A 27,212-nucleotide genomic window follows, 5' to 3' on the forward strand; every position below is an offset into this window, starting at 1 on the left:
ACACGTGCCTTACAGCCTTGCTGAAGGCGGCAGCAGTGTTTCATTCACCATAACTTTTAATACCCATAACAGTGTAAGAGCAATAAAGAAGCATTTATTCTACTCATCTCAGTGCAAAAAGAGATGAAAGCTATTTACCTGTAAATGAGGACATGGATCCAGAAGTCAGTGTGTGAAGTCACCACAAGGCACTGTGAAGAGTGTATGTAGCCTACAAAGACCTCCACTTTCTCAGTTACAAAAAGTTACTGAGAAATACCTTACTTCAAAAGGCCCTGGACCAGTGAGGTTGAAATTCCTAACCATGCCTTCAGAGGCAGGAAAAGAACTGTGTGGGGTCTAATGAAACCATCCACTGCTAGGTTGACATGGCGTGTGTCTTTTCTGAAACCCGGAGTGCTGCCCTGACACAGATTTAACATTCAGCTGAAATTTTTAGAAACAAAACCAAAGAGAAAACCAGAGCGTGACAGCTTGTGCCATCTGCATGGGATATGAGTGTCAGATTTAATGGCATCAGTTATATCATTATTAAAAAAAAATAAGAATTCAAATGCATTTACTGGTTATAAACCCTTTAACAAAAAAAGCTAGTGGCATGTGCATTTGCATCTGCTGCCTTTGTGTGCTCCAGATGACTTTGTGCATAGGAAGTTCTGCATCAGTGGGGATGGCAATACACTGGTAGGCATCCTTCTCCCCCTCCCCATCCTTTTTCTGATGCATTATTACACTAGATTCTGCTAAAAAAAAACCCCAGCCAAAATTACTCGGTGGGGTGAGGGGAGGACAGAGTACTGGAAATGCACAGTATTAGAGAGCAGGCTATCATTGCAATGACAAGAGCTACATTTTGATAGTATTCTCTGGTGCTTGCACTGTGCAGAAGGTCAAGACTTTACTATGCATACTCCAATCTTTCTGGAGACTCACCACCTCCTCAGCTGCACAGTAGGCATTTCAGGCTATTTCTATTTTTATGAACTTCCTAGACACTTTCCTCATCTTCCATTTAAAAATGTATCTTTACTGTATCCCAGGCCCCTCCACCCCCTAAAGCATTTGCAATTCCTCTACCACTTTTGAAATAGATGCTGTATAGAACCAGAAGCTAGACTCTGCATTGTAGCTTCACTACAGAGAGACCCAGAAGACAATGAGAGGAGGAAGTAGACTTGTATTTAATCAAGAGTTTATATAGTATGTTGGAATTTTTTTTTAAAGATGCTTTTCTAGTTACATTTGACATATTATTTTCCTTCAACAGCTACATTTCTTAATTTGACATATTACAGACCAAATGAAGCTCTCTTTCCCTCTGCAGTTCCTCAGACTCCAGAAAGACTAGTTGCAGGATTAACTGCTCAACAGTGTCCATGTTTGCAAACTAGTTCTACTTCATATCCGCTTGACAGCCCACTAACAAAGCAAAGCAGGAATGCTTTCACCTGCTTGGGCACTGAGTTCTCCTGCAGCCAGACCTCAGAGCTGCATCAGTGATCTGCCAGATGTGGTGCTGGAGCAGCACACCCTGGCCCCGGGGCTACAGAGGTGTCACGGCACAGAATTCAGCTCTGAAACAGTTTAGGTAAGAGACAAGAGTGGTTGCGAACATTTTTTTCATGAGTTTCCATAGCTTTATACATATAATATAAGCTTTATTAATTGCAAAAGCCTGACACTTATAACCAATCTAGAAACCTTCCAAAATATTGGAGACCTTGCTCCTTTTCCCTGTATTTCGTGCATGTGCTCCTCTGGTACACTTCGATCAAAAGAAATGCACCTGAGAAACAGTTTTTGGAGAAAACAGATCAACAGCAACAGTACGTGTTTGTCTTGAATTCGCAAGTGGTGCATTCCTACTTGGGAAGTCTAGAAAAAGATCAATAACACACACACCTCTGTTGCTGTCATGTTATGTGTGCATGACCAACCCCCCATTCCAACCTGCAGTAGGTGTAAGATGGGAGCCTAATGTTTGCAGCCCTTTGAGAACAAATAATAGGAAAGGCAGTACCCAGCTGAAATCACTGTATTTTTTCTATTCACATTAGGTTAAAACCCAAGCAGTTATAATTTTGCAATAGCTGACTCAGCCTGGATTTGAATCCAGGATCTAAAGGCAAATTAAATTTCACCATCCATGTTAAGAAAGCAATTCAGCTTCTGAACTGGATCAGCTTTGATGCCACATTACAGAATTAAGTTGAAATGTGGTTTGATGAAAGACTCCTGTTCAGCAGCAGATATAATTATCACACTGATCTTAATTAGATCATGAACTCGACTTTAGGATCCCCAAAAGAGTATTAAAAGCTTGGTCCAGTTACACTGAACTTGGTCCAGAACACTGAAGCTTATCCATCAAGATAAATATATTACCAGTTCTTTGATACAACAGATGCTTGATGAGTAACAGAGCAAATGCCTTTTTAACTATGATTTTTTAAAGGATTATTAAACTGCACTAAAGTGTATGCTGTTATCTTTGAAGGAAAAGAGTATAATACATGAAAAACAATTATAGAGCACATCAAGCACAATTTTTCAAGCACTAGTTTCAGAATTAAAAACATTTGAACAAAGGTTCTCTCTGTGGAGAGTCACTTTGTAACCAATTCAAGGCTTTAAATAGCTATTGTTTAAAAAAATTGTCAGCTACAGAAATTGTTTTCCCTTCAGATTCCAAATCCTGTCAGACTAGGGTGATTAAAATGTTGCATTAAAAAAAAAAGGAGGGGGGAAGGAAAAGGCAATCTAATCACGCCTTATAAAAGTAAAACCAGCAACTCAATTTTTAAAGCATCGTGAACAAAAGGCTATAGCCCATCCATCACTCACATATGGATTCATGTAATGATTCTTCAATTAGAAATATTATCTGTACAGCAGCTGAAGACTGAGAACTGCTGATACACTGCAGATGAGAACATTTGCCGGTCTCTGGGCTCCAGCCTTTCTTAAAAAATGATGATCGCACAATATAGATTGCTCGGTTTATATGTGTATTAAGCTGCAATGCCAGCATTTACATTTGCAACATTACAATTTTGCTTTCTTAGGCTCAAGAGAATTTGCTGCATCTGGTAGATTTTATTTGCTTTGTATCTTAGGCAATTGTTATGAGCAAAGCACGAATAGGCAATATTATTGCTTAAAGTCCTTTGTTTTGTTGATTATCTCAGATACTACAAAAAAAAAAAGCAAACTAAGAGTGGGCCTGTGAGATGGGTCATTCAGTGTCAGTTTGCTTGCATTATATTATCCCAGTGCTATTTTTATAAGGCATGTCCATCTGCTCCTTCATTTCTTCCACATGTATAGATCCAGAGAGTCTAAGATGCAACACCAGAGGGAAAGAAAAGCACCACACACAGCAGTTACAGGCACTGTAAGGGAGGAAAGCCATTGTGGTGATTCAGACCGCAGCAAGCTGAGTGGTCCCCGTCTACCTTTGCACCCTGCCCACCCTTGCATCCTGCCCCGTTGCCAAAGGTTACTGTCTCCAGTAAAAACATCCGTGCTGCAGCAGCACAATGCACATTGTGCTGGCTCTACAGTCACTGCTTTCCCAGGCTGGCAATGCTCAAGCACACCCCAGCTTCAGTGTTTTAACACACTGTATGAACTGTGGCAGCTGCAGAGCAGGCTACAGGACAGTAACTTAGAGCAGCACACTAGGTAGCAAGAATGGTAACCTCCTAAACCTGTCTTTCTGAATCCTCAGCTCTCCTGGAATATTTCAAGCGCTTGCCTATTCCTATTTCATGGCTGGTAACCACGTGCTGCGACCTAGAAAATGACAAAGAAAGGTAGCTACATAAATAGTAGCTGTGAGATAGCCTTACTAAATGGATATCTGTTCTTGGTGTTTCTACTAAGGATTCCTGCTCTATCAACCCCTAGTATGTGCTGAAGCCCAGGCAGCCTTCCCAGATGTCTCTCTAGTAATGCAGAAGCTGGAGACAGTAAGTTGGCTCTTGTAGATTTTTGAGCCATGTCAAAGTCTTTAACGACATGCGTCTATGTAGAGATTAGAAAAAGGGCTGCGATTAATTAAGAAGCTTCTTACTTCTGTGATCAATCTTGGAAAGATCTTCATAGAAGGCAAATACTGTTAATATATTTGTTTTACTCTGCATACTTTGACAAACTCATGTCCGTGTTATTGATGTCATTCACAGTACTGCTTTTAGTGGGTGAGACCTGCCACAGCCATGAAATCTCCCTGTAGCTGCTATACAAAGGAAATGAAAAGTCATGAGTGTATGCTCAGTGTTATTTCCCTACTTTATTACAGACATTAGTGAATAGAGAATAAGTAATTTACACTCTTACTTGAAAAATACTTTTTATCCTCTACTGAATCTCCTGTCCCAAATATGCTGTGAATAACCAAGTCTTCTCCATTTACTTGGAAGTATATTGCCATTTGAATTACTTAAAACTTCATTACATTTATATAACATTATAGATTGCTTCTGTCTGTAAAAAATGAATATTAACTAAAACTGAAGACACTTACGGGGACAAAGCAAGCAAACAAAACTGCAGACTGGTACAACAGTTTACCAAAGTAATATAACATAAATATTTAGTTCAAGATTTTATACATCATGGTGGGACACATTTATCAAAATATTTTAAATTTTCTGACTTCAGGTGGCATCACTAAGATGTGTGAAGAGTTTTAATGACACAAAAATTTAAAATTTATTTTTGTTTTCAATTAAAGCCATCATCTAAATTTTTTTTAATAAAAAAGGTTTAAGAGGTCAAAATCAAAATAAACTGCTTACTTCTTTCTATGGATTCTTGTTTAGAGCTTTGTTGAAATTTTCAGCTTTGATTGCAAATGGGAAACATTTCAAAGACAGAAAAGAACACTACCCGAGGAAGTAGTTCAATTTATGGTAGAACTGGGTGAATTACTTGTAGCAGACAATTTATTATGAGATCACAAAAGGCAGAGATTTCTTCCTCTCAGAGAAGATAACTGCTGTTTTCTTTACTCAGGATATCATTCATCAAATGCTTATTTTAGCTGCTATCACACACCTATAGACTTTTGTAATGATAGTTCTAACATCCACATTCTGTGACTGGTCATCTAAATCAATAATTTATACTCATTCAGCCACAGAACAGCAATCTCGAAAACCAAGAAGAAGTATCACTAAGGCCTGGTGGTTTTCACTGGCTGCTCCAATATATGGAACACTGAGGCAGTGATCTGCAGAGATTTGACTCCAAAGTTTGTGGAAGTTTTACTGACTGGAAAAACTGAGTTACAGCATGCCCTCAATAGGAGGAAAAAAAAAAGCATGGGGAAATAAAAAGAGAGAGAGAAAGACAAGTCATTTACATCTCCGTACAGCCACAAGGGCTCAGTGGCCAAGCTAACTGACGTGTCTCCTAGGATGTGTTTGTACAGCAAATAACAACTGTGACTGCAGTCTGGGGAGCTGCACAAGCTTTAATCAATCTAACGTGTAACTCTAGCAATAACAATGTAGAAGGACCAGTTCAATTTAAGCTTAAAATACAATGGACCTCATTAAGTGAGAGCACTTTCATGATGATTAGCATATTATTAACTCCCATATATTAGCACCACCTCTTTTATCAATTCATTTGACCACACTGGAAAGACAATACATTCAAAGGCACCACTATTTTGATTAACTGATTTACAAAGGGCTCTGAAGGATATATGTCTCAGTTCCCACTAAACAAAGTAATTAAAACATTTCCTGACGTTCAGAACTCATTAATTGTGGTATCCTGAGCATTATTACATTACAGACAGACAAAGAAAATGTCTTTGAACGTTATGCTCACCTTGAACAGTAAATAGAAGCTATATACAATGTAGTAACTGCATTCAAGAATAACTACAAGTTTTGCAACCTACAGCACTGTCACTCCAGTGATATGGAACCTTTGTTTCAGGAACAGACTCTGAATCTATTGTTTGCTTAATGAATTCAAATCTGCAACTGCACAGAGCCACAGAAGCAACAGTGCCAATGGCAAGAGACACTACAGAAATGGAAGTCTATAAATTTCAACAAAATTAGACTAAAAATGCCAAAATATTCTTAGGGCTCACTAGGCTCTTGAAACTGCTGCATTAATCACATGGCATTCCTTCTTTTCAGTGAGTCTCTGATCTGATCACCCTATCAAAGGAAATGGGAAGAACAAAAATAAAAAAACAAAGCCAAAAGCCCCCAGTGACTGTATCTCTCCATTCTACAAGCCCTGACTTTAAAGCTTCTATGGGCTGCTGACAAACGTTTTCAAGAGCTGAGTACTGACAGGATAGGAGGTATTCTAGGTTCTTCTTTGCCACTGGAGGCTGATTTGTTCTAGGTAGTTGATGACAGGTGAGAACACCGGAAAAACAGTACTATTCCAACCGTCATTTCCCTATGCAGTTTGAACATTGTATTTAGTGAGGGCTATCCCAACATTTGCATAAATCTTTGAAAAGAAATTAAAAGTGACACACTGATGAAAAACAAGATACTCTTAGAGCAGTGAAATGTGTTGTTTGGACAGTCTATACCTAGGAAGGAATTCAATCACTGCCACAGACAATCCTGTTAAACAAAAACATGTGAATAAACATTTGGTGATTTGGTAAACACTGGTCCAAATAGTCATACACAGACTGAAAGGCAAAAATCAAAGGCTTCATGAACATAAAGCTTTACTTTGGCAGGTGTTAAGTGCATTTTGTACGCTGCAAAAAATTGTGACTGGCCCTCTGTCTTGGGAAGAGTATCACTTACTTTCTTAAAGCTGAATTTCACCCAACTTTTTATTGTTATTTTCAGATCAAGAATAGATTTCTGCACTGCAGATGCACAATTCTAACCCAATAGAAACCTGACATAATTCAGACAAAAAACCATATCTTCCTGTGTTACTAAATCCGTATCTTCTAGTTTTCAAGCTGTTCTGTGGCTGCATTAGAATCACTTATTTCATTTATACTTCTTTCTTGATTTGCTTCTTTTCTAAAAGTCTTCAAACACTTGTCGAGTCTTTTTAGGAATATATCTACATCTTGCTTTTTAATTCCAATTGCTGAGGCAGCATTGAGGTAAGCACAGGGGTAGTCATTTGCATGTGACATAAAGCCTTTAAAAGTGTAGTTATTCACAGTTTGTACAGACCCACGTGGAACAACCCTGAAACAAACAAAATTATGATTCAGTTAAAGCTGTCTTGGACATTTTATGGGATACTCTAGGTTGAACACAATTACACAAATTCCTACTGAAGTAGTGAGTTGCTATTCCTACCACTGACACTCAAGCACCAGCACAACATGTAAAATCTTTTGAAATGCTGGGTCAAACAGTGTATACTGCAAAAGAATTACTTACATAAAAAAAGGGAAAACCTGAAACCTTTACATTAGGCAAAGAATTGGAGAGTTTTAACTTCAAAAATTCAACCTGTTGAATAATTTTACCAAAGATGGCTACAATTACAGGACAAGCCAAGGTTAGGACAGGAAAATTAAAAAGAGTATCTAACTACAGTACATATAGATTTACTGTCATTCATCTGTTTAGGAAGTGGAATAATCCAAGCTAATGAAGCATGCCTTCTGACGTGGAAACATTCAGCTCTGCTACAAAAAAATGACAGTAAGTCTATGGCAGAAGTGAGCACGGCAGCAGTAATATTCAGATTAAGGAATGCTGCCAAAACAAATTTTAAATCATTCTCTTCTTCTAAAATGTTTAAAAATTATTTGGCTTGCATTTCCATGTAACAGTGTCTCTAAGAATAAATTCACCTCAGACTGGCTCAGGTTGTAGATTTCTAATGATTTTGATTTTTTTTTTTAATACAATTAGTTCCAGAAAGCAGAATTTTCTTCCATATGACAAAAAGCTATGTAGGGCATTAAAAGCTTATTCCCCTGACAACCAGTATAACCATATTCGTGCTGCAATAAACAAAACAAATATCTTCCCTCAGTAGCTTACACCTGAACTATAAGATCAGACAACATCTGGAAACTAAATGAAACCAAGGGGTACTAGGGAATAATGACACTAAATTAAATGGGTATAGATTATCTATTCAGCCTACCAAAGTTAACAAAGGGAGCCTCACCACTAACTCAGGTAGGGAGACATTAGTTGATAACACTGGTGAAGAAGGGTGATTATTCTCTGACTCATTATTGCCTGACTGCATTCTGTAATCATGAGACAACTGGTATAAAACAAATCCTATCGGGTTTCATAAAATATATGCCAATATAACTGATATGCTAAAATATATTCTAATATAACCCCCACAAAATTTTCTAATTCAGAGCATCCTTACCTTGCTCCAGAAACTTGTCTTGTGAAGAGCATAGATCCAAGCTGGGTAACAGCTGCATCATTACTTTCATCTAGATTCTTCAGTGACATGGCTAAAATAACATAAGGTCAGGTTAAAACTGCTACAAAGCCGCTTTTTCTCCAAAGAATCATCACAAAGGACAAATTGCTTTCCAACAGAAAGGATCTAGCCAAATATTTGTGTTCAGATACAAAGAAAAAAAGAAATGCCATAATTTTTAACTTTTCCAAAAGCTGTCAGAGGTTACTTCTCTGATTAGACTGTATGCAGATTCTGCACAGGTGGGTAGTACTACTTTGGTGTTAAGCAGAATTTTTGATTAGAACAAATACCTTGAGGAGGAATTCCATAATCTCTTTTAAAACACTAAGATGACCAGTAAAATAATTACACTATAATTTATTTTTAAATGCACTTTATAGAAAGTATTACTATATGCTAACATCTTCTGACTGTCTTGATTACAATAAATGAATATGTTGGACAGGAGCAAAATAATGGGCCTAACTTACTACTCTACTTTTATAGTAGGTGACCTTATTGGGTTCAATGGTTTCATATCAGCCTAAGAATAATTTAATACAGTGTAGTGAACAATGTTTAATATATAGGAATGGTATGTGAAAGTGCATTATGAATGCACAGTATATTAGAATTTTTTTAAAAGATGAAACCCCAACAATTACCTAAGGAAATGGGATTATGTGATGTGTCTAACAGTCTCTCATTGTGGTTATCTGCCAGCTTCTTCAGCTCACTTGAAAGATAGGAAAACATCTCCTGCAAAAAAAAAAAATGCAATTTTTTTTATTAGCTATCAAACAGAGAAAATAGCACCTATTTCACAAAACTGTTAAGTCTCCATTACATGCTACAGGTGCCCAGCTGATTCTCTTTTCAAGTGTACCAAGTAAGTGGACTAGACAATTCTCTGAAATAATTCTATAAAGTAACAGCTCCATTTCCAGAACACTGTTCTTATCTCTCAAGCTGATACAAAAGTCTCTATCTGGTTAATATACGTCCTTGGGATGTCAGTCATTCTCTCTGTGGCCCTGAAATCTAGGGAGGTAAAAACTTGAAGAGATTCCCACCGCACAGCAGGTCTTACCCCACCCCACTGCTGCAAGAGCCTTCCCCTGCCCTGGCTCCCTAAACCACTGAGAATGAACTGCTGCCATCACAGACGGCCACGTTACGGCAAATTGCTCCTTACTTCGTTTTCTCTCTATTAATACATTCCAGACTAAAACCAGCACATTTTGTTTCTAGTATCATACAATCACAATTCTCACTAGTGCAAAGACTTACTTCTTTTACTGTATGAGAATACAACTCCAGTCTCTGTAGGAGGCTGAAGGAGTGCACATTTGATTGAATTTTCTTTCACACAATATATACTCTCCTGAATACTCAGCTCTGTTGTGCAGCCTGTCCTTTTCCTACGACCCCCCTCCTGTTCAAGCTGACTAAAAGAACAGAGATATCTGAATTTCTGCTATCACTTAACTGGATTGCACCTTTATTATGAAAGTGTCACAAGACATTCATAAATGTTTTGGCTGAGATACAAGTCACACTGGACATAAAAGGCTGCTACTCTTACTTCATCTGTATTTTATTTCCTCCCTCTTCCCCAGTAGTAATCTATGATAATTGCTCATGCTTTTTCTCAGTCTAATATTTTCCTCTTCAGATATCAGCTCAAAACACTTATTGACAGACTGAAAATAAACATCATTCTTCTTATTGTATGCTTTGGCTTTTCTTCCGTCCTTTTTAATGCTTAGTCTCTCATAAAAATTAGCAGAAACATACAGATATTAAACAGTCTTTTTAAAAGATATTAAACACCAGTTTTTTCCTCTTTCTGGTCATAAAAATTGTGCTGCTGATCTCCTTCAGTGTGACTGCCTGTTTAAGCAATTTCTGAACCTGACAAGTGATTTTTCATTCTTTAAATAGAGTTGCCTCTTCTGTTTGTAGACCAGTATCCTACTCTGACCTATGGACTCTGACGGATACAAATTATAGCTCGTGAGCAAAATTATGTTTTTGAACAGAACCTCCCCAAGGTCTTATAAAACCAAATGAGCTTTGTGGTACCTAAGCTGGAATAATGTTACAGCCGCTTTTCTTGAACCACTGCAAGAAGCCCAGTCTCACTTCAGGAGTGACCAAATGAACACAGCTCCTGACCTATTCTTCCTGATACCACAGGACGAACTCAGACGGAGAGGAAAAAAGTATCCTCTTACTGTCTAAATGAATTAGGCTATTGATTCAACTATCAACAAGAACAAAGCTTCTGTAATACTTGGAACAACAAAACTTTGGGGAGGAATCTATGGTTAATTATCAGAACTGGAAATTTGTGAAAATATTTCTTATTTCTTGTAAATCAAGTGATTTTATGGCTTCCATTCATCAGAGCTAATTTACAGTTCACCCACAGAAGCTGAAAAACATTTACGTTTCAAATGTTCAGACAGTTTTGCCTTTGTTCTGGTCCCTCACTGAATATAAGCACACTACTTACTTGTTACTTGCCTTCCACAATAAGTGCTAGCCATTTTATTAGTATTTTTTTCATACAAGTAATAAATTAATTTGTGTTCCCTCTGCTGGCTATTTACTTGTACGACTGAAGTAAACTATTACAGAAATAGATAAATTGTGTTTACTATGGAGATATTATTGGTGAAATTAGTACTGAGAAAAAATATACTGGAACAAGAACCAATTCCTAAGTAATTAATTTTTATGTGTCGTACCTAGGGAATTCTCTGATAAATCTCTCACAGTATTACTGAAAGGACTGCAAGTTGGTATAACAAGTTACCCACTGTATAAATGTATTAAATTAAATTACATTTATTAAACGAAATTAGGTTACTAGATGGGCTTTTACATACAGAGGAATTTGTTAAAATAAGGGAAAATAGAAAGATGGCAAAAAAAATTGAAGTTATTTTCATTAGTTGGACTGACGCTACATGAACACAAATTCATAACTTATTTTTATGAACAATATTCTCTTGCATCTTTCCACTGGAAGTCCTCTAGGTATTTTATAATTTCAGAAGTTTGTTACAAAATAGATTAACTGCCTTTCCAAAAAAAGGATAAAAGCAATATTTTTGTGCGGTCAAATCTATAATCAACCTCTATTATAAAATATTTCTCTTATACGGAAAATTTATAAGCACCCTAAGCAATTATGTATAAATGAGCTCTTACATAATAGATTTTCTGTAGCAAGGACTCAAGTTTTTTCCAACAAAGCTAACTATTATGCTAAAGTTGCACCACACAACCTAGGCACCAAACGTCAGTTAAGTTTCATTATTTAATTCACTCTTTCCCCTTAGAAACTTATCACAAAACCTCATCAGGCTAGAGAAATGAATGCTAAACTATGTAGAAATGTCTTCCACTTCTGGTCCCTCCAGGACCAAAACCAACATAACACCTTAAAAATGACAAAGAACAAGTCAGCAATGCCATATGCACTAAATATGCCAATTAATTCAATTATTTGGACAAAACAGCCTAATTCCACACACATATACAAACATATTTTCAAGAAGTGTTGTAACAATCAGTACAACAATCATTTGAATCATACCATATTTACATTATAAAATTATTTTTAATAGAAGCTACACTAGTATGGGTGATTCTTCATTTGATGCTCCACTGTAATAGGCACAATTCTTCCAAATGAAAATAACTAAAGGGAAACAAGTAAAGAAAAAGCCAGTAACTCCAGAGGAAAAGAAGAGGGGGCTACTAAATATACTGTCAGTCCCATACCAGGTGACAAAGAGGCAACTGATGAAGGCCAGAAAAGTTTTTGTGGATGGTTGAAACTATCCTAGCTGGCTCTAACCACCCAGCTTGCTTACAGGGTGAGGTTGTAACACTCTGCCTTCCTCCCTGTTTAACTCTCATCTGAAAAGATGAGCTACCCTCAGAGAGCAGCCATATAGCTGCTTATGGCACTAAAGACGACACTGCACAAGAGTAATTTTACAACCTCTTCAGACACAGATGCCAACTCTCCTATGCTGTACCTGAGGCCCATCTGGTCCCATCTTACTTTGCAGCAGCCCCTGCTGTTTATCATGCAACCATCACAGCCGCTCTTCTGCTCTGTGTCAGACTGACCAGCTGCATCTGAGCTGTGATCTGATCAGACCACTTCCTGCAGTCAAAGAGAAGCTGCAGTGCTGAGGATCGAGATCAAGAAAGATTACTCTCTTGAAATGCAGGCAAACACATGACAGAAGGTGTATGTGTACGTGTGTGACACCTGTATATACCACATGCCCTCCTAGATAGATCCTCCTGCCTTGCGAGGATTGTGTTCTGAATTTATACTAGAAAGTTTAAAAAAATAAGAAATTAATTACAGAACCTTTAAACCTTCATATTATATGTACCTAACATATGTCATTAAACAGAAAGTACCCAGTAAGTCTCGCCAATCTGATATGGTAATGCTAATGCTGACATTCACATTTTTCAAAGGCGTTTCTTAACAACATCAATCAACACATTTCCTTTTCAGCACTTGTGAGACCTTGAGTTCAGGCTCCTTGTGACCCATACATCTCGAATACATGCTGTAACTATGTAAGCCTCTTTGAAATTTCCAATCATGCTTGGCACTTGTCTAACTACGTAACACCATTTAACACAATTTTCTTAAAACTATTTTGTCTCCAGCTACTCAAAAGTTTGAATATGGTTCCACATGTTTCACATGGGGAAAATCCTGCAACATTCCCACGTTTAACAAAATATAGTGTAGTAAGTAAACTAGACAAAAAAAAAAAACAAACCCCAAAAAAAGAAAAAAGGAGTAACAAATGTCTGTTTTACTTTAAGAATATCTGATTTTTTTACATTTTTAATATCCATCATTAAATGGCTTTCCTCTTCTTCCATCGTAAGTAGGACAGCAATATAAGCTCACACTGAACTGTACAAATAATTTATTTCAATCAGAACAATTACATCAATGACAACTCACGAAACATAAGCCCAGTATTTTACTGAATTGTAAAAACCAAACAATTTCCTCCCACTCCATGTGATTTTAAATATTTTAGATACATGCTCAATAAGAACATAAAAATAACTCCAGTTGCACTCTCAGAAAATATACAGACAGATGGATAGCAATATAAAAAGCTCCATCACATCCCAACTAACACAGAAATACATTTAAGAAAATGAGAATTATCTTCATTGTTAGATTAAGAAAAGTTTAATGAGGAAATCCATAACTGCTGAAAACAAAATGAAGCCATCATCTCTCTGATAATACCAATATAAAAATTAGTTAAATGGATTAAAAGGACCAGTTATTAAATTTGGTCTGTAGGGTCATGAATGTAAACCCTGAATAGTAGGGTCCTCGCTCTCCATAAAAACTGAGGTGATAACTAAGTCTGCTGTTTAGGCTATTAGAGAGTGTAACAAATATATTTACTAAACGTGGCCTGGTTTAGACACACATACATGAAAATAGCAACTTTTATGATCTGGAAACGCATGATATGGGACATTTATGGGACCTCTACTGAGGCATCAAGGAAGTCGCTACAAAAACTTCACCTTTACAGAGATGTTATGAGTTATTTAAAAGCAAAGATATTAACAAATTTGACTATGGACCACCTATCATCTGCATTGCAAAAGGACCTGGAATCGCCTACTGAGATCAGGAAACCACCGTTGTAAACACCACAAACACATAAAAAGGAACACTGAAAATTCAGAACAAGTGAGAAAACATTACTGTTGGTGGTCTTCCATCCTTTCTCTGGAATATCAGATAGATACAGCTGTTGAAAACATTCCTTATTAAATTTCATATATAGCCACCTTCATTCAGGTACTTGGACAGCATGTTTGTGTTACTCCCTTTCTCTCCTGTCCTCAGATCCATTGTGCCATTTTATTCGTTCATATCATAATAATCCCATACTCCTGGACAACTGCACACTCCCCAACTGCCAGCTTGTCAGAAAAATTCCACTCCCTGTACTTGCCTATATTCCCCTGCCTATATTTAACAGTTCACTCGTAGAAAGAAAAACTGGGCAGACTATTTCTTTCCTTGGTTGTGTAAGATTTCTCTCTTTTCAGTAATATTCTGGTCTTTCTGGCCTAAGATCAAATAACCTGAAGTAATACCCATGCGAATAAGGATCAGGCAAAAAGAAAAAGAAAAAAAAATACCTGAAGTTTTTTATAGTTGATTTTTTGTGTGAGTAGGTGCAGCTGCACCAATATAAAAACGAGTACTCAATGTCAAGCTATAAATAGCTCCTGCTGGAAGCCTAATAGCTCTGCCTTTGCTTCCTCAGAGCACAGGCAATAAACTATCACTATTACAATTCAGGAACAAACAGATTTAAGCAAAAATGTTTCCATTTCTACAGCAAATCCAATAAAAGAAACATATTTATGCCATATATAAGGCTCTCTTTACAGAGTATACTCACATTTGAAATTGAAAGACATGAAGTTGTAAAAATATAATCCTTCATTTACTTTAGAATTCTACTTCCAAGAAAGCGACATGACTCAAAATATACAGCTATTTGTTAAGATACGTTATTTATGAAAGAATTATTATTTACAATTTGGACAATATTTATACTGCTCTTTATACATCTGCTACTGTTGTATATCTAACATCAAAATAAGCTTTCTGGAACACACAATAAACTCACTGAGATTCCTTTGGATATGAGAGTAAAGAGGGAAAAACACAATTTGCTTTTAATGAAGACAAGCCATACGTGGCAATACATACAACAATCCAGAATAAAATGCTAGAAACCGTATTGCAACAGTGGCAAAAGTGGCAACCAATTTCAGTGTTCCACAAGCCATGTTTTTGCTTTAGTTGCATGTATTTTTCTTAGTCATTGTAAGGCAACTAAAGTTGGTCTGGTTTTCCACAGTCTAACTATTCCTATGGTAGCTCAATTCCAGTACAGAATTTCTGGATGCCTCTACAAGCAGCTAGAAATAAGTCACAGCATCCAGCACTATTGCTCTGCCATGTAATCAGAGATGGCAGCAAGCTGTCAGCAAGAAACAACTGGAATGTAGTTTATAAATAAAATAATGAAACAGATAATGCATTGTTTAAAACTATTAACTTAATAGTACTTAATTCACAGCATTTCCTTATCTAAAGCCTCCACAAAAAGAATCCTCTGTGTTATTACATAGAGAGCAAAATCAGGTCTCTATTATTTCCAGAATTAAGGATAACTCAAGATGTACAGATTCCAACCCAACACTCATTGAATTTTTGTGCAATGCAATTATATCCAACTTAAAACACGTAGTCTGTGAAAGGCAGAGAAGAAACCTAGCTCTGTATCCAGATGAATACCTTAAGTGACAGTATTCTTCTCTTTTTGTGGCAATACACAGTATTTATAACCTAACCAGAAGTTGTGATTCTCCAGAGAATATGGTACACAATCATTTAATTAAACACTATCATAGCACAAAGGCACAATAGGGACAAAAAAGGAAGAGCACAGACCCTAGGTTACTCTGAGTGTCCAATCTCACGTCCTGGAAGCACTGTGACCATCATAACACAGTACAGTACTTCTCAGATTAAGCTTTTGTGTTCCTAAGTTACACATAGGAACAAGAAATATGAATACTGCACAAGATAGTACAGGACCTCAGTTTAGCTATCTGGTTTGAACAAACAACAACATGGAAATCATGCTTACTCATAAGTACCATTTAGCCAAGAAGTAATTATATCATACTGCCTTTCCAGATTCACAGCTGTGAGCTCAGAGTAAGTTCAATGGCTTTCTAGACAGAAACTGGATTTACTAAACAAAGCAGTTTTGCAACAAGACTGTCAAGAGCTGACTTCAAGAAAATGCTGCTTGCCAAAAAGCTTACCTTTCTCTCTTTCAGTAATTTTTTGTAGCCACTGGTACCCAAAGACAGAAGTGTAATGAGGACATCTAAGGAAGGAGACGCAGATGCTCTTCCTGAAAAAAAAACCAATATGCAGATTAAAGTGGCAAAAATAAACTTTATGCGAAAGAAAGCTGATAATCAAGTTTTCTACAGTTATTTCATATGGTTGAAATCAGACCGTGAACCAGTTACCTGGATACATTTTGCTGATCTCCTGAATGAAGGACTCGTTGAAGCCAGCAATGATAGCACCACCTACTGGAACCATAAAATTTTTGTCCAAGCTCTGAACAAAAGCATCTATTCTGCCCACTCGAGCACCCTTTGTCAAAAACAAACAAACAAACAAATCCACAGGATATATTAGAAAAAAAGGAAACGTGATACCATCATAATTACACAAGAATGTAACAAACCCGCATATAATTCCTGAAACTTTCTCAGACTCTGCATTTATGAAAAAAAAATAAAAATCATAACATTACCTTTTCTTAGCACTGCTCAGTAGCAGTACCGTTGTCTGCTTGACGCAGTACCTTACAAATTCCCATTCTTCTGTGATTTAAAATACTGATTTTAGTTCTCGCAAGTCTAAGTGGAGCTCATTTTCAACAACCAAAAAGTAACCCCTCGAAATTTAATGGGAATTTTACAGTTAAAACTGTTCAACTCAAAAGACTTTTCACAGATTCTCACAGTAAAGGACTACAAGTTAATGCTTCATTAGCAAAGATTTCTCTCTATACACGAATAAGTTTGCATTAAAACAAATGAGCTGTTACAGCACTTCTGAGGCTACCTGCAAAATCCTGATCCCTATAACTTCTTACAGCAGACATCCCCCCACTTCAGAGAAAAAAGCATCCTTATACCTAACCACTCAGATTTTCTTAAAGGAAAAAGTCTATATTCTGCAGTATACCTTCAATTCGAGTAATATGCAACAGGGAACCGTACAATTAAAAACTATGCAGCATAAAAGAATCTGAAAACTATATTAAACCCCATAAATACTAATGCACATGCAAATACATACAATTTAAAGTGCTACAAACTGAATGCAAGAAAGAACAGAGTTAATACCTATGGCAAACAGACTGAAAAAAGCAGATCCAACTAAACCACATTTATTATTTCTATGTTTTGATAGCTTAATGCATGTGAGATAGGAAGAAGCACTCCAAGTTTGTCAGCTTTTTGATGGGAAGATGAATGCCAGAAGCTACTGTTTGATTTAATTGACAGGAGACCACCACAGGAAAAGCATGGCAAATGAAATGGTCTCAAAAGCTTTTCCCCTGTGATACTCTCACAAGTTCTATTCACAACTGTGCTCAGCATGTACATATTCCTAAGTATTCATTAGTAACTACTTCCTCATAAACAGCACATTTTCTAGCACACTAAATAAATTTTTGTAAATAAATGTAAAACAAATCAGAGCTCAAATGTATACATTTGCATAAGCAAGGAATAAACAAACAACTTATCAAGTCTAGAAAAAAATGCAGAAACCAACAGTAAAACTTCTAATTGTAGCTTTATAGTCTGAAACATTTATCATTAGATACACTTCATGCAGCAAACCCCAGCATTTCCACAGCCCCCTTCATGTTAGTTTCTCACTAAACTTCTGCAAATTAAATAAATGTACCAAGTACATTACAAATAAAGCGCATACCTTTTTCTATTTCACAAAACACTTCAAGTTTTGTTAAATTCCCTCTCTTTCAAAATTTATAAATGCCAACATGACGTTCCTGTTACAATCATGTCTGTGCCCTGTTAATAATGTCTTAGCAATCAGAAAAAAGATTACCAGCATATTTTAAATTAATAATAGTTCAAGATTCCCTGGATCCTGTTAAAATATAATCCCCTATTTTTTGAATAGGCAGAGAGAAAGGAGAAATATTGAAGAACACCACGCATACAATACAATTAGCAAAAATGCAAGAATTCTGCTTCATGACTGATCTAAGATATTAAGCAACATCCTCTTCAAACTAAACAGCATCAGAAATTAAACCTTTTTGAACATAACATGGAACTTAAACCAGTTTCCTCAGCCGTTCTCCATGCCAACAATATTTCAACATCTATAAAGTGTCGCTGCAGCATCCTGTACCTTCCATTGAAAATCTGTAACTCACATTCTGTTGAAGGTTTAATCCCTATTCAAGTATGTATTTTACTTTTAGTCAACAAGCTTACGAAATATTTTAAGAAAGCTTATTAAGGACATTTTTTCCATTATGAAAGACACATGAACATACACAAAACCTAACTAAATGTAGGGTTATTATACAAAAAGCACATAATAGAAAAAATATTATTTTAAAGTTCTATTTCCCTCTGGTTTTTTTTCTCAGAAAATTGTTCAAATATCAGACATGCATGGGATTACTCTCAACAGCATGAGGCATCTGATAAAATCTGCTAGGTTGTCTACAATCAGAGATTTACTTTACTTGCTAAAAAATATTATTGGAAATACACAGCTCCTACCTGCTGGATAAGATGCATACATTTTGATGACTGAACTCCATATGCATTGTTAACAATATGGGGAATGCCATAATTGGCACAAATCACTGCCAGTTCCTCCAGCCTGTGAGCATAAAATTGTAATTTAGAGAAGCATTGGTAACTGTAACTCATCTTACAAATCAGACCATTAAAAGACTGAAGAGTCTACAAGGAGGTCAGAATGAGAAAGGTAATGTTTTGATTAGTACCTCAAGGCAGTACTTGTCACCTTAAACTATAAAGGTTAAGGTAAAAATTCTATTGCCTTTTACATATATTGCAAATTGTTAATCTGGTCTGAAACTTTTCATGCCTTTTTTTTGTCTGGACACCAGTAATTACATCCCAAACCATTTTGCTTCAGGTATAAGCTTTTTTTTTTTTTTGCTACTTTAATGTTAACTAAGAGAGCTTTAGTTAATCACACTTTTTTTAACTTTTCCTCTAGTATTCAACATGATATTGGTCTATGGAAGTTCCAAGAGTGTCTTGAGAATAAAAAGCATCATATAACAGGAAGTTTTTACGTGCTTCTGTTTAATTCAAAGAACTAGTATTTCAATCCTTTGGCTGGAATCTCATTTGCATGTTTCAGACAAACTAACTAAAAGAAAATTCTTTAAAGGAATGGAGAGCCCTAAAGTGTCTGAATATGGAGACTGACAAATTGAAACTTTGTTCAACTGTTTACAACTTCACTTGCATTTGGAATCACCTGAAATCACAATGAGCTCAGCCTGGATTGATTAATCAGTCAAATTAAAATTTATGTGAGTGCACAGATCATTTTAGGTAAGGGCCTTCAGCATTTTAAACACACACGGAACTTAGTACCCTCTTCTGAAGCACTCCAATGGTGCTCTGTTTTTTAAAAAAAGACTCATGATTTTCCCCAAACTTGTGAACCTATTTTAGAAATAAGATCTATTTGAAAAAATAAGGTAATATAGTCATTTAAGTGATGATAAAAGTAATATTGCCTCTAAAAAAAACCCCAGGAAACTCTACTTCTAATGTATTTTTACTCTCTTTCTGTACAGCCTCTCACTATAATGTACTGACATTCATATAAAATGTGACAGAGTATGAAAACATTTTCCAAGAGGTAACATTCCTTTGCATTCTATTTCTATTACATTGCCTAGTGTTGTTCTGCAATGCAAAATTCAGCTGCAAATGTCAAAGTAAATTTTCTGAACCTCAATCCTTAGGAAATCATCACTATCACCATATTATCCTTAAAGAAATTAAAAGTATTTTACAATTAGGAAACACCAGTAATGTAATGTACATGTTGATCTTCTACAGTCAAGATATTTGTCAGGAGTTGCATGTCCAATAATTTTTCATATTTATTAACATCCTGAACTCTGTAACAGTAACAGAATACTTGAGGAAACATAACAATATGCAGGGCAAAGTTTTTGCCTTCTGATCTGCTGATCTTAATCAGACCCATTAGTCACCTTCTAGAGAGAAACAAAGCAACACAGTTCCCCTCTTACAAGCTTTTTTTTGGGTGTAGGCAGAGAATTTCATCAAACTAGAAACACAGAGGGTGTACAGCTATATATGTTTGTCTCTCTCACCTCTTGAGACTTAAAGGAGCAATAAGCTAGCTTCTACAAGCACTGAAAACAGAAAAGTCTCTTATTTTCTTCCTAAAAATATTCTGCTGAACAATTAGATCCATATTACAATACAGAATGAGAATTCTACAGTTTGAAGAGAGTGTGTTAATATGTAAGAGAAGCAAACAATGATGCATAGCACTTGTCTTCTTCCAAGGCTTAAAATGAGCCATTAATAGTGCTGCTAGTCATATCATAAAGCATTAGTGTAAGTTGGCTATTACTCAAGTTCTTAAAAGTCACAAATACAGAAATATTTCACAATTTTTTCTCTCCTGTTTGTGAAAGTTCATGAAAAGAAAGCTTTGCTCTTTTTTTCTATTACTGAAAGTAAAAAGATACAGAATTCTGCTAAGTACATAAACCAACTGAAAAATAACACTTTTTTCCCTTCAGTTCTCTTAAATCAGTAGTTTCAGAAACACCTCACAGCACGAGCAGGTAAAATACTCTCTGAGAACTGATGTCTCTCTGAGCAAGTGTGTTTATACACTAGCGAATTATTCCCACAAAGTTAAACAATACTTCAAAGGAAAGCTATATGCACACAGCCCTAAAACTACTTAAAATTTTAAAACACCACCACCACAACTAAATAAAGCCTTACAAATGCAAGATATGTAAAACCAGACATTTAAAATGGCACCCTCCAGAAATGCTGTAGAGGGTTTTCCTTCCTGCAGGAAGATGAATGTTATGGCCTTCAACAGTTGACAGTATCCTTTAAATAGAAAGTGCATTCAAATCCTCCTATATCTGTGGTATATCATAACACAGTGCCACTACCTAATAATTCATCTCTTAGTTGTAGAGGACAAAACAATCGCATGTCAAAAAGAGGAAGCAGATAAGGAAAAGATTCATTTACCTGAGCTATAAAACAGACCATTCAATTTTGATAGCTGTGATTTAAGTCAGCCAATAAATCTGCAAGTCAACTTCAAGCCATGTTCATACTACTCTGACAGAATTATATGGTTTTAACTTCCCTCTAGCAACTAGGTTAACATATGATAAATACTGGGGTTTTTTTTAAAGGTAGGAAAAGAGAGTGAAACATATCTTTACTTGCCACATTTCAGAGTCAATAATTTTCTTTCACACACTTGCAAACAGTCAACTAAATTTTCCAAATAACAAAGTAATTAACAAAGAAGCACACACTGCAGAGGAACTCTAAATGTCAGTCTTTTCAGTTTTGTGATAAATTAAAAACAGTTGAAATGAAATTACTGAGACACTACATTTAAAACCATGCAAAAAAAGACAATACCTCCTACATTAACATACTACATAAAAGCTGATAAAAATATACCTGTTGAATCATAAAACCTAAGGAATTTGCTTCTTCATACTTATTTTGCAAGCAAATACAGAAAGCAGGTTTTGCAAATAACAACAATGCTCATTTTGGGGCAAATGACTCAATATGCCAAGTACTGCAGGCACCTCTCCTCCAACATTACACTTTCAGATTGAGAAGTTTCATAACCAATGCACGGGTTGAAATAATGTCTCAGATACTCTATTTTTCATTCATAACCACAATGTTTTTGTATTAACAGCCTAGGAAAATTCATCATTGGCTGTAGGAGAAGAGTAGAAAAGGCAACAGTAACATTAAAATGTTACTGTTTAAATATAGCCATGGAGCTATATTTACTGGACTATGTCTCTGCGAAAGTCTACTTTTACTACTTCAATGAAATTATTAAAAAACCACTACCAAATTGACATTAATTTCATCATAAGAGATCATCATTAACCTCAGTTATATGGCAGAAGAAAAACCTTCTGCATTATTCTCACCCTTTTAATATGCTTTTCTGAAAGTGGAACACTCTTCAACCAAGGTGATTAAAGCACCTTTAACTAATTGTTGGCAGAAGTGATTTTAAGAAGATGGACGTTCAAAACATGAAGGTTTTGGTCTGTTGGGTTTTGTTTGTTTTTACTGTAACAAATAACACACTTCTTACAAAGACTGCTTACCTATCAGGTACCCTTGGAGCAAAACAAGATGTTGTGGAATGCACACAAAGAATATTTTCAGCACCAAGAGCTTTGATTTTGGCCTCCACTGCTTCGAGGTCTGTCCGTAGCTCATCACCTTCTAATGCATTTTCTATCACCACAGGCTCAAAACCTGACCAAAAAAAGGAAGACCTGAATGTAACTCAACAAGTCTGACTAATTTTGAGGTTTTAGTTCCAGTATACATCTGAAAAACCTTCTTGCTTCTGTTGTTTTAACAGAAAAGATTGTGCAAATCAGACAGATTGTCACCTTATCACAATTCCTCGGACAGTTACACTTTTTACATAAATTCAGGAGGGGGAGATTTGAATCATGGGCTTCGGTTTCACATAATTCTCAGAAGAGCAAACTAGGCATCTTACTTTGAGGATGAACTGTAACTTCCTTAGTACTGTGTTCTCTGTTGACTAATTTATACACCTCTGTGCCTCAGCATATGCCTGCATTTTACAAGGCATTAGGATGACAACTCATATGTGTGATTGCATGTTAGAAATCAGGAGTGTAGAAATAAAGCAAAACTAATCATGCATTAGGCCTTTTTTGGATCTTACTGCAAGGATATGAAACTCTGATAGTTGTAGAAGACCCCACTCTGTGTGATGAATCAGCTTCTTCTTACCTGCAGTTATCATTGATTTAAAGCAAGATTTCTGGTCTATACGTGGCCAGATAATGTATTTTGCCTTTGGTCTCTTGTGCCGCAATGTTAAAAAACACAGAGTCAAACTCATGCCAGTTGCCATGGGAACCACAAAGCAACTGGCCACTGTCCGGACACCTGCACATAAAAAGCAAGGCAGAAATTAACATGAAGACCCCATGACACACCTCCACGAACAAGAAAGATTTTTCAAATTTACACCTACCAGCCAGCTTTATAATATCCAGAACGACTGAATTAGTAAGTTTGTTCAAAAGGCTCGACCCTGCAGCTTTAGGCTGGACTGCGGAAATATCACCTGACCTTCCAATTCCATGGATCAATCTAAACAAAAGAAGTTGAAAACATACATCAAGTTTTTCCACATAGCAAAGCAATAATTCTTGCTGACTAAAAAGAATTTCATTTGATAAACAATTGTGGAAAATTTTGTACCCAATGCAACATCAATACCTGCATCAATATTTGCATCTGGAATTCATTACAATGAATTCCATTGTAACAAACTACATATATTTGTATGAAATTTGGTGGTTTTTTAAACATTAGATTAAAAATCTTCCAGCATGCAAGTAAAAACTTTGAGAATACCCACAGTAGCAACACCTTCAGCATCTGGCAGGTTTCCTTTTAAGCGCACTTCAGCACTTCTTGATGTTTGCTGAATTAGCATTATAAATGCTGACACATTCACACACACAACTCCAAGGAAAACAAAAATGATTTGCCTATAGTGTACAGTATCATAGGCATAGTGGTATTATACAGATACTCCCTTGACAAATGCTTCATCTCCTTAAGCCAAGGAAATAACACTGTGACAAACATATATATATGCTTTGCCCATCTTCTACATCTTCATCTATCTCACTGTGCTACTCAGTATTATCTATCATGGAATACCATGTCTGTCTGCATTCTGTTTATAAATTATGTTTATAAATGGCATTTATAAATATTGAATATTATTTAGTACCTTCCAGGAGTGGAGGATCCTGGAATAATTTATAAAATACAAGCTTATAGAACTAACTTCGGCCATGGTTGAAATGCAGCAGCTGCTCAAGTAAGCTAGTAACAATACACACCTATTTATTTCTTAAATTCTGTTTTTATCTTTGGAATGGAGTAAAATGCACTCTGATGAGTACATGGAATTCAGAACTTCTTGGAGCATAGTTTTACAGCTTAAATTTATGTCCCTGTTTCAAGCTATAGGTTGAAATCAACAAACACTTGATAATTAGTTGAAACTTACATATAATCCCCACTGCACCTAAAATATCTTCTTTGCTGTTCCAACTACATTCTTAACAACTTTCTTATACCAGCACTTTTTATTTTCTGCACATAAGCACTCCTTCCTAAGGAGCAATCCTCCATAAGACTGGCCCTTAGATTTAAGCTGAATGGAAAGACAGTTTGAAAACCATCTCCTGCTGCCTCCATCACTCCCACAGTGACCTGTAACCACCTGTAACACTGCAGTGGAGGACACCTTGCTAATGCTGACACTCGCAGGTGAAGCGAGATGCCAGGTGACAGAACCGCATGTGAACAACAATAGCTAAATGCCAGTTCAGGCTCCCTCTGGCCAGAAGCCAGACAGGATTTCTCCAGCACTGTCAGAAAGCAGAACTTCCTAGATACTCTCCCCTTCCATACCACATGTATACTAGTCTAAAGATCTGTACACAAAACTAAAAAAGCCAAACTGATGTATTACTGGCTTCCTCCATTAATTTTTCATGGTATTGTAGCACTTATGAAAGCCATTAAGCCAAAGTAACTCAACCTCCATATGGCAAAGCTTGCTAAATTTCTGGTCTCTAATATGCTTTTGTGTTAATCTTTCAAGGCGAAACTTCCAGGAGATTTCACTTTGTTCCATGCCTATTGGATAAAACATCACAGCAAGGTACTCAGCACAGAACTCCACACAAACATACAAACCAATATATTCATAAGGAAATTAAAGCAGAATCTCTAAAATTATAGCATCCAACACACCCATCAAGTGTCAGAAGGGCTAAAAGCTATTAAAAGCTCTTTGTGTCTTTACAGATCTCCTACTTTATAAATGAGCTGTGCTTTCATCTGCCTATCAACTAATAACAGTATAAAGCTATTAATAAATATAATAAAATACAAATAGCTGTTCACTAGGAACGTTCAATACCACAAAACTACAGTGTGCAGTAGTTTTTAATAAGATATAGGTGAAAGCTATACCTTGTTAAAAAAGTAATGCATAGCACATTTTAAAACAGGAAGATCTCTGCTTCCCTTGTAGAAGCTGAAGATACCAAGTTGTCTTCTGCAAGGGAAGCATACAAGACATAACCCTGACAAAAGACTTTTGTTTCATTCAAGACTTTCCAGTGAGTTGTTAATGAAAATTAACACAGAAAGTTGCATCAATTCAATTATTGCATTATTTTTCTCAAATGCTATCAACAAAACACAATAAAATATGGTATTTGATAGCATTAATAATAAATCTGAATAATTACTGTCAGTAATTCGTACCTGTAATGCCTTCGGGCAACAAGTCCTGACACCACTCTTCCTTCCCTCTCACCCACACCACAGTTGCCCAGGAAGTTATTGCTATCCATTATAGCAAGTTCATGAAGAAACAATTCAATGGTGCTTTCATCCCATCCATCCTCAGGACATTTTCCCTTAATAATAATAATATAAAGGTAACTACTAAACTCAGAAATTAAAAATGAACAAAACTTTATGCAACTTGTTTGACTGCTACCCTTCTTTCCCACACTGTTTGTATTTTCATTACGCTGTTTTATGTTATCTAATGTTATGAACCTGTATTCAGAGAAAAGTTAAATGATTTTTCCATGTTTTAAGTACAGTTACATTAGCATATCCTGACATTAAAATAATCAGGATATTTTTCACCTTGAAGTGTTCTTTATGGCACACACAAAAACCTCTGCACGGTTTTTATCTAGTTATTATCTAATAGGTAAGGAAACAATGTCCAGAATATGTCAAAACCTGCAACCAGAAAAACGCTTTCTTGTGGTCTTTACTCCTCATCTTTGCCAATTGCAAAAAATGAACCTCCGAAGAAAGGAGCACATAAACTCATGAAGCGCTGCTATAGGTTCAGAGGCTTTTTCACATGTCCCAGTAAGAACACAACAAATTCAGGACATCTGAATTTCTGAAATGCAGTATCAAAGTTAAATCCGAAACGGTAGATGACATGACTAAGGATGGCCAAGAACTAAACATTTGCTAATTCATTGATAATTATTGTTATAAACTGGACACAAAGAAACGGCACCTTACAAGTGTATCACGTTTTACCTAACGTAGTAATGTGCAAATATCTCAACTGCTTTTAAACATTAATTGTTCGCTGGGCCTTTTACATAACATAAAGCGGTCGCTTATTTTCCCCTCTCAGTCGCGGCCTTTCACCCTGGGTGTCCGTAAGGTCTCTGCCCCCCCGGCCGCGGCTCTCCCGACCGTGCGGCCCCGGGTCGGACAGGGCGGTGACGCCGCGCCAGGGGGCGGCGAGGCCCGTGAGCCCGGCCCGGCTGCGCGCTCACGGCGCTGCGCGGCGCCTCCGCCGCGGACCCCGGGAATCTCAGGGCCGCTCTGTCCGCTCGGAGCCCGGTGCGCGGAGGGCGGGCGGCTCTGCCGCGGTGCGGACGCCGGTGCGCGGAGCCCGGGCGGCTCGGGGCGGCCGTGCCCGGCCGGAGCGCGGTGTGCGGGTCCGACCCCGTTACCTGCTCCAGCAGCGCCCGCAGGCGCAGCTCGTGCGCGCGGCGGCCCTGCGCCCCCTGGCGCACATAGGCCGCCGTCACCAGCCGCTCGCTGCAGCCCTGGTTCTCCGCGTTCATGGCCACGGCGCTCCCGCCGCCGCGACTCCCCCTCGGCGCCGAGCAGGCCCGTGGAGCCAGGCACTTTCCGCCGGGAAGGGGCGGGCCGGGGCGGTGCAGGCGCACGGAGCTCCAGGG

At 37.1% G+C, this 27,212-nt stretch overlaps 1 protein-coding gene across 2 annotated transcripts; it reads right to left on the reverse strand.

The window, feature by feature from the left end:
• Positions 1 to 1,160: 1,160 nt before the first annotated feature.
• On the reverse strand, positions 1,161 to 27,202 carry SEPSECS (Sep (O-phosphoserine) tRNA:Sec (selenocysteine) tRNA synthase). Of its 2 annotated transcripts, none has more exons than XM_027713803.2 (11): positions 26,982 to 27,202; positions 25,750 to 25,904; positions 23,426 to 23,544; positions 23,179 to 23,337; positions 22,512 to 22,665; positions 18,868 to 18,970; positions 16,552 to 16,681; positions 16,339 to 16,430; positions 9,066 to 9,159; positions 8,359 to 8,449; positions 1,161 to 7,202 (listed from the first exon to the last, which is right to left on the reverse strand). In XM_027713803.2, the coding sequence occupies exons 1-11, from the start codon at positions 27,093 to 27,095 to the stop codon at positions 6,953 to 6,955; spliced, it is 1,461 nt and encodes a 486-aa protein (XP_027569604.2). In that variant the 5' UTR covers positions 27,096 to 27,202; the 3' UTR covers positions 1,161 to 6,952. The 2 variants fall into 2 exon arrangements, with proteins under 2 accessions (XP_027569604.2, XP_027569605.1); XM_027713804.2 differs by lacking the exon at positions 26,982 to 27,202 and adding an exon at positions 26,557 to 26,806.
• Positions 27,203 to 27,212: the final 10 nt, after the last annotated feature.

This window comes from Pipra filicauda, unplaced genomic scaffold, assembly GCF_003945595.2.
Source record: "Pipra filicauda isolate LSUMZ 115617 unplaced genomic scaffold, ASM394559v2 scaffold169_size1572857_pilon, whole genome shotgun sequence".
NCBI classification, from domain to species: domain Eukaryota; kingdom Metazoa; phylum Chordata; class Aves; order Passeriformes; family Pipridae; genus Pipra; species Pipra filicauda.

Excerpts from the sequence above, each read along its gene's own strand:
- SEPSECS (XM_027713803.2), bottom strand. The coding sequence starts at position 27,095 with ATGAACGCGGAGAACCAGGGCTGCAGCGAGCGGCTGGTGACGGCGGCC. Across the intron at positions 23,545-25,749 it reads GTTGCCCGAAGGCATTACAG|ATTGATCCATGGAATTGGAA; the intron begins GTACGAATTACT and ends TCTTTTGTTTAG. Across the intron at positions 23,338-23,425 it reads GGATATTATAAAGCTGGCTG|GTGTCCGGACAGTGGCCAGT; the intron begins GTAGGTGTAAAT and ends TTTTATGTGCAG.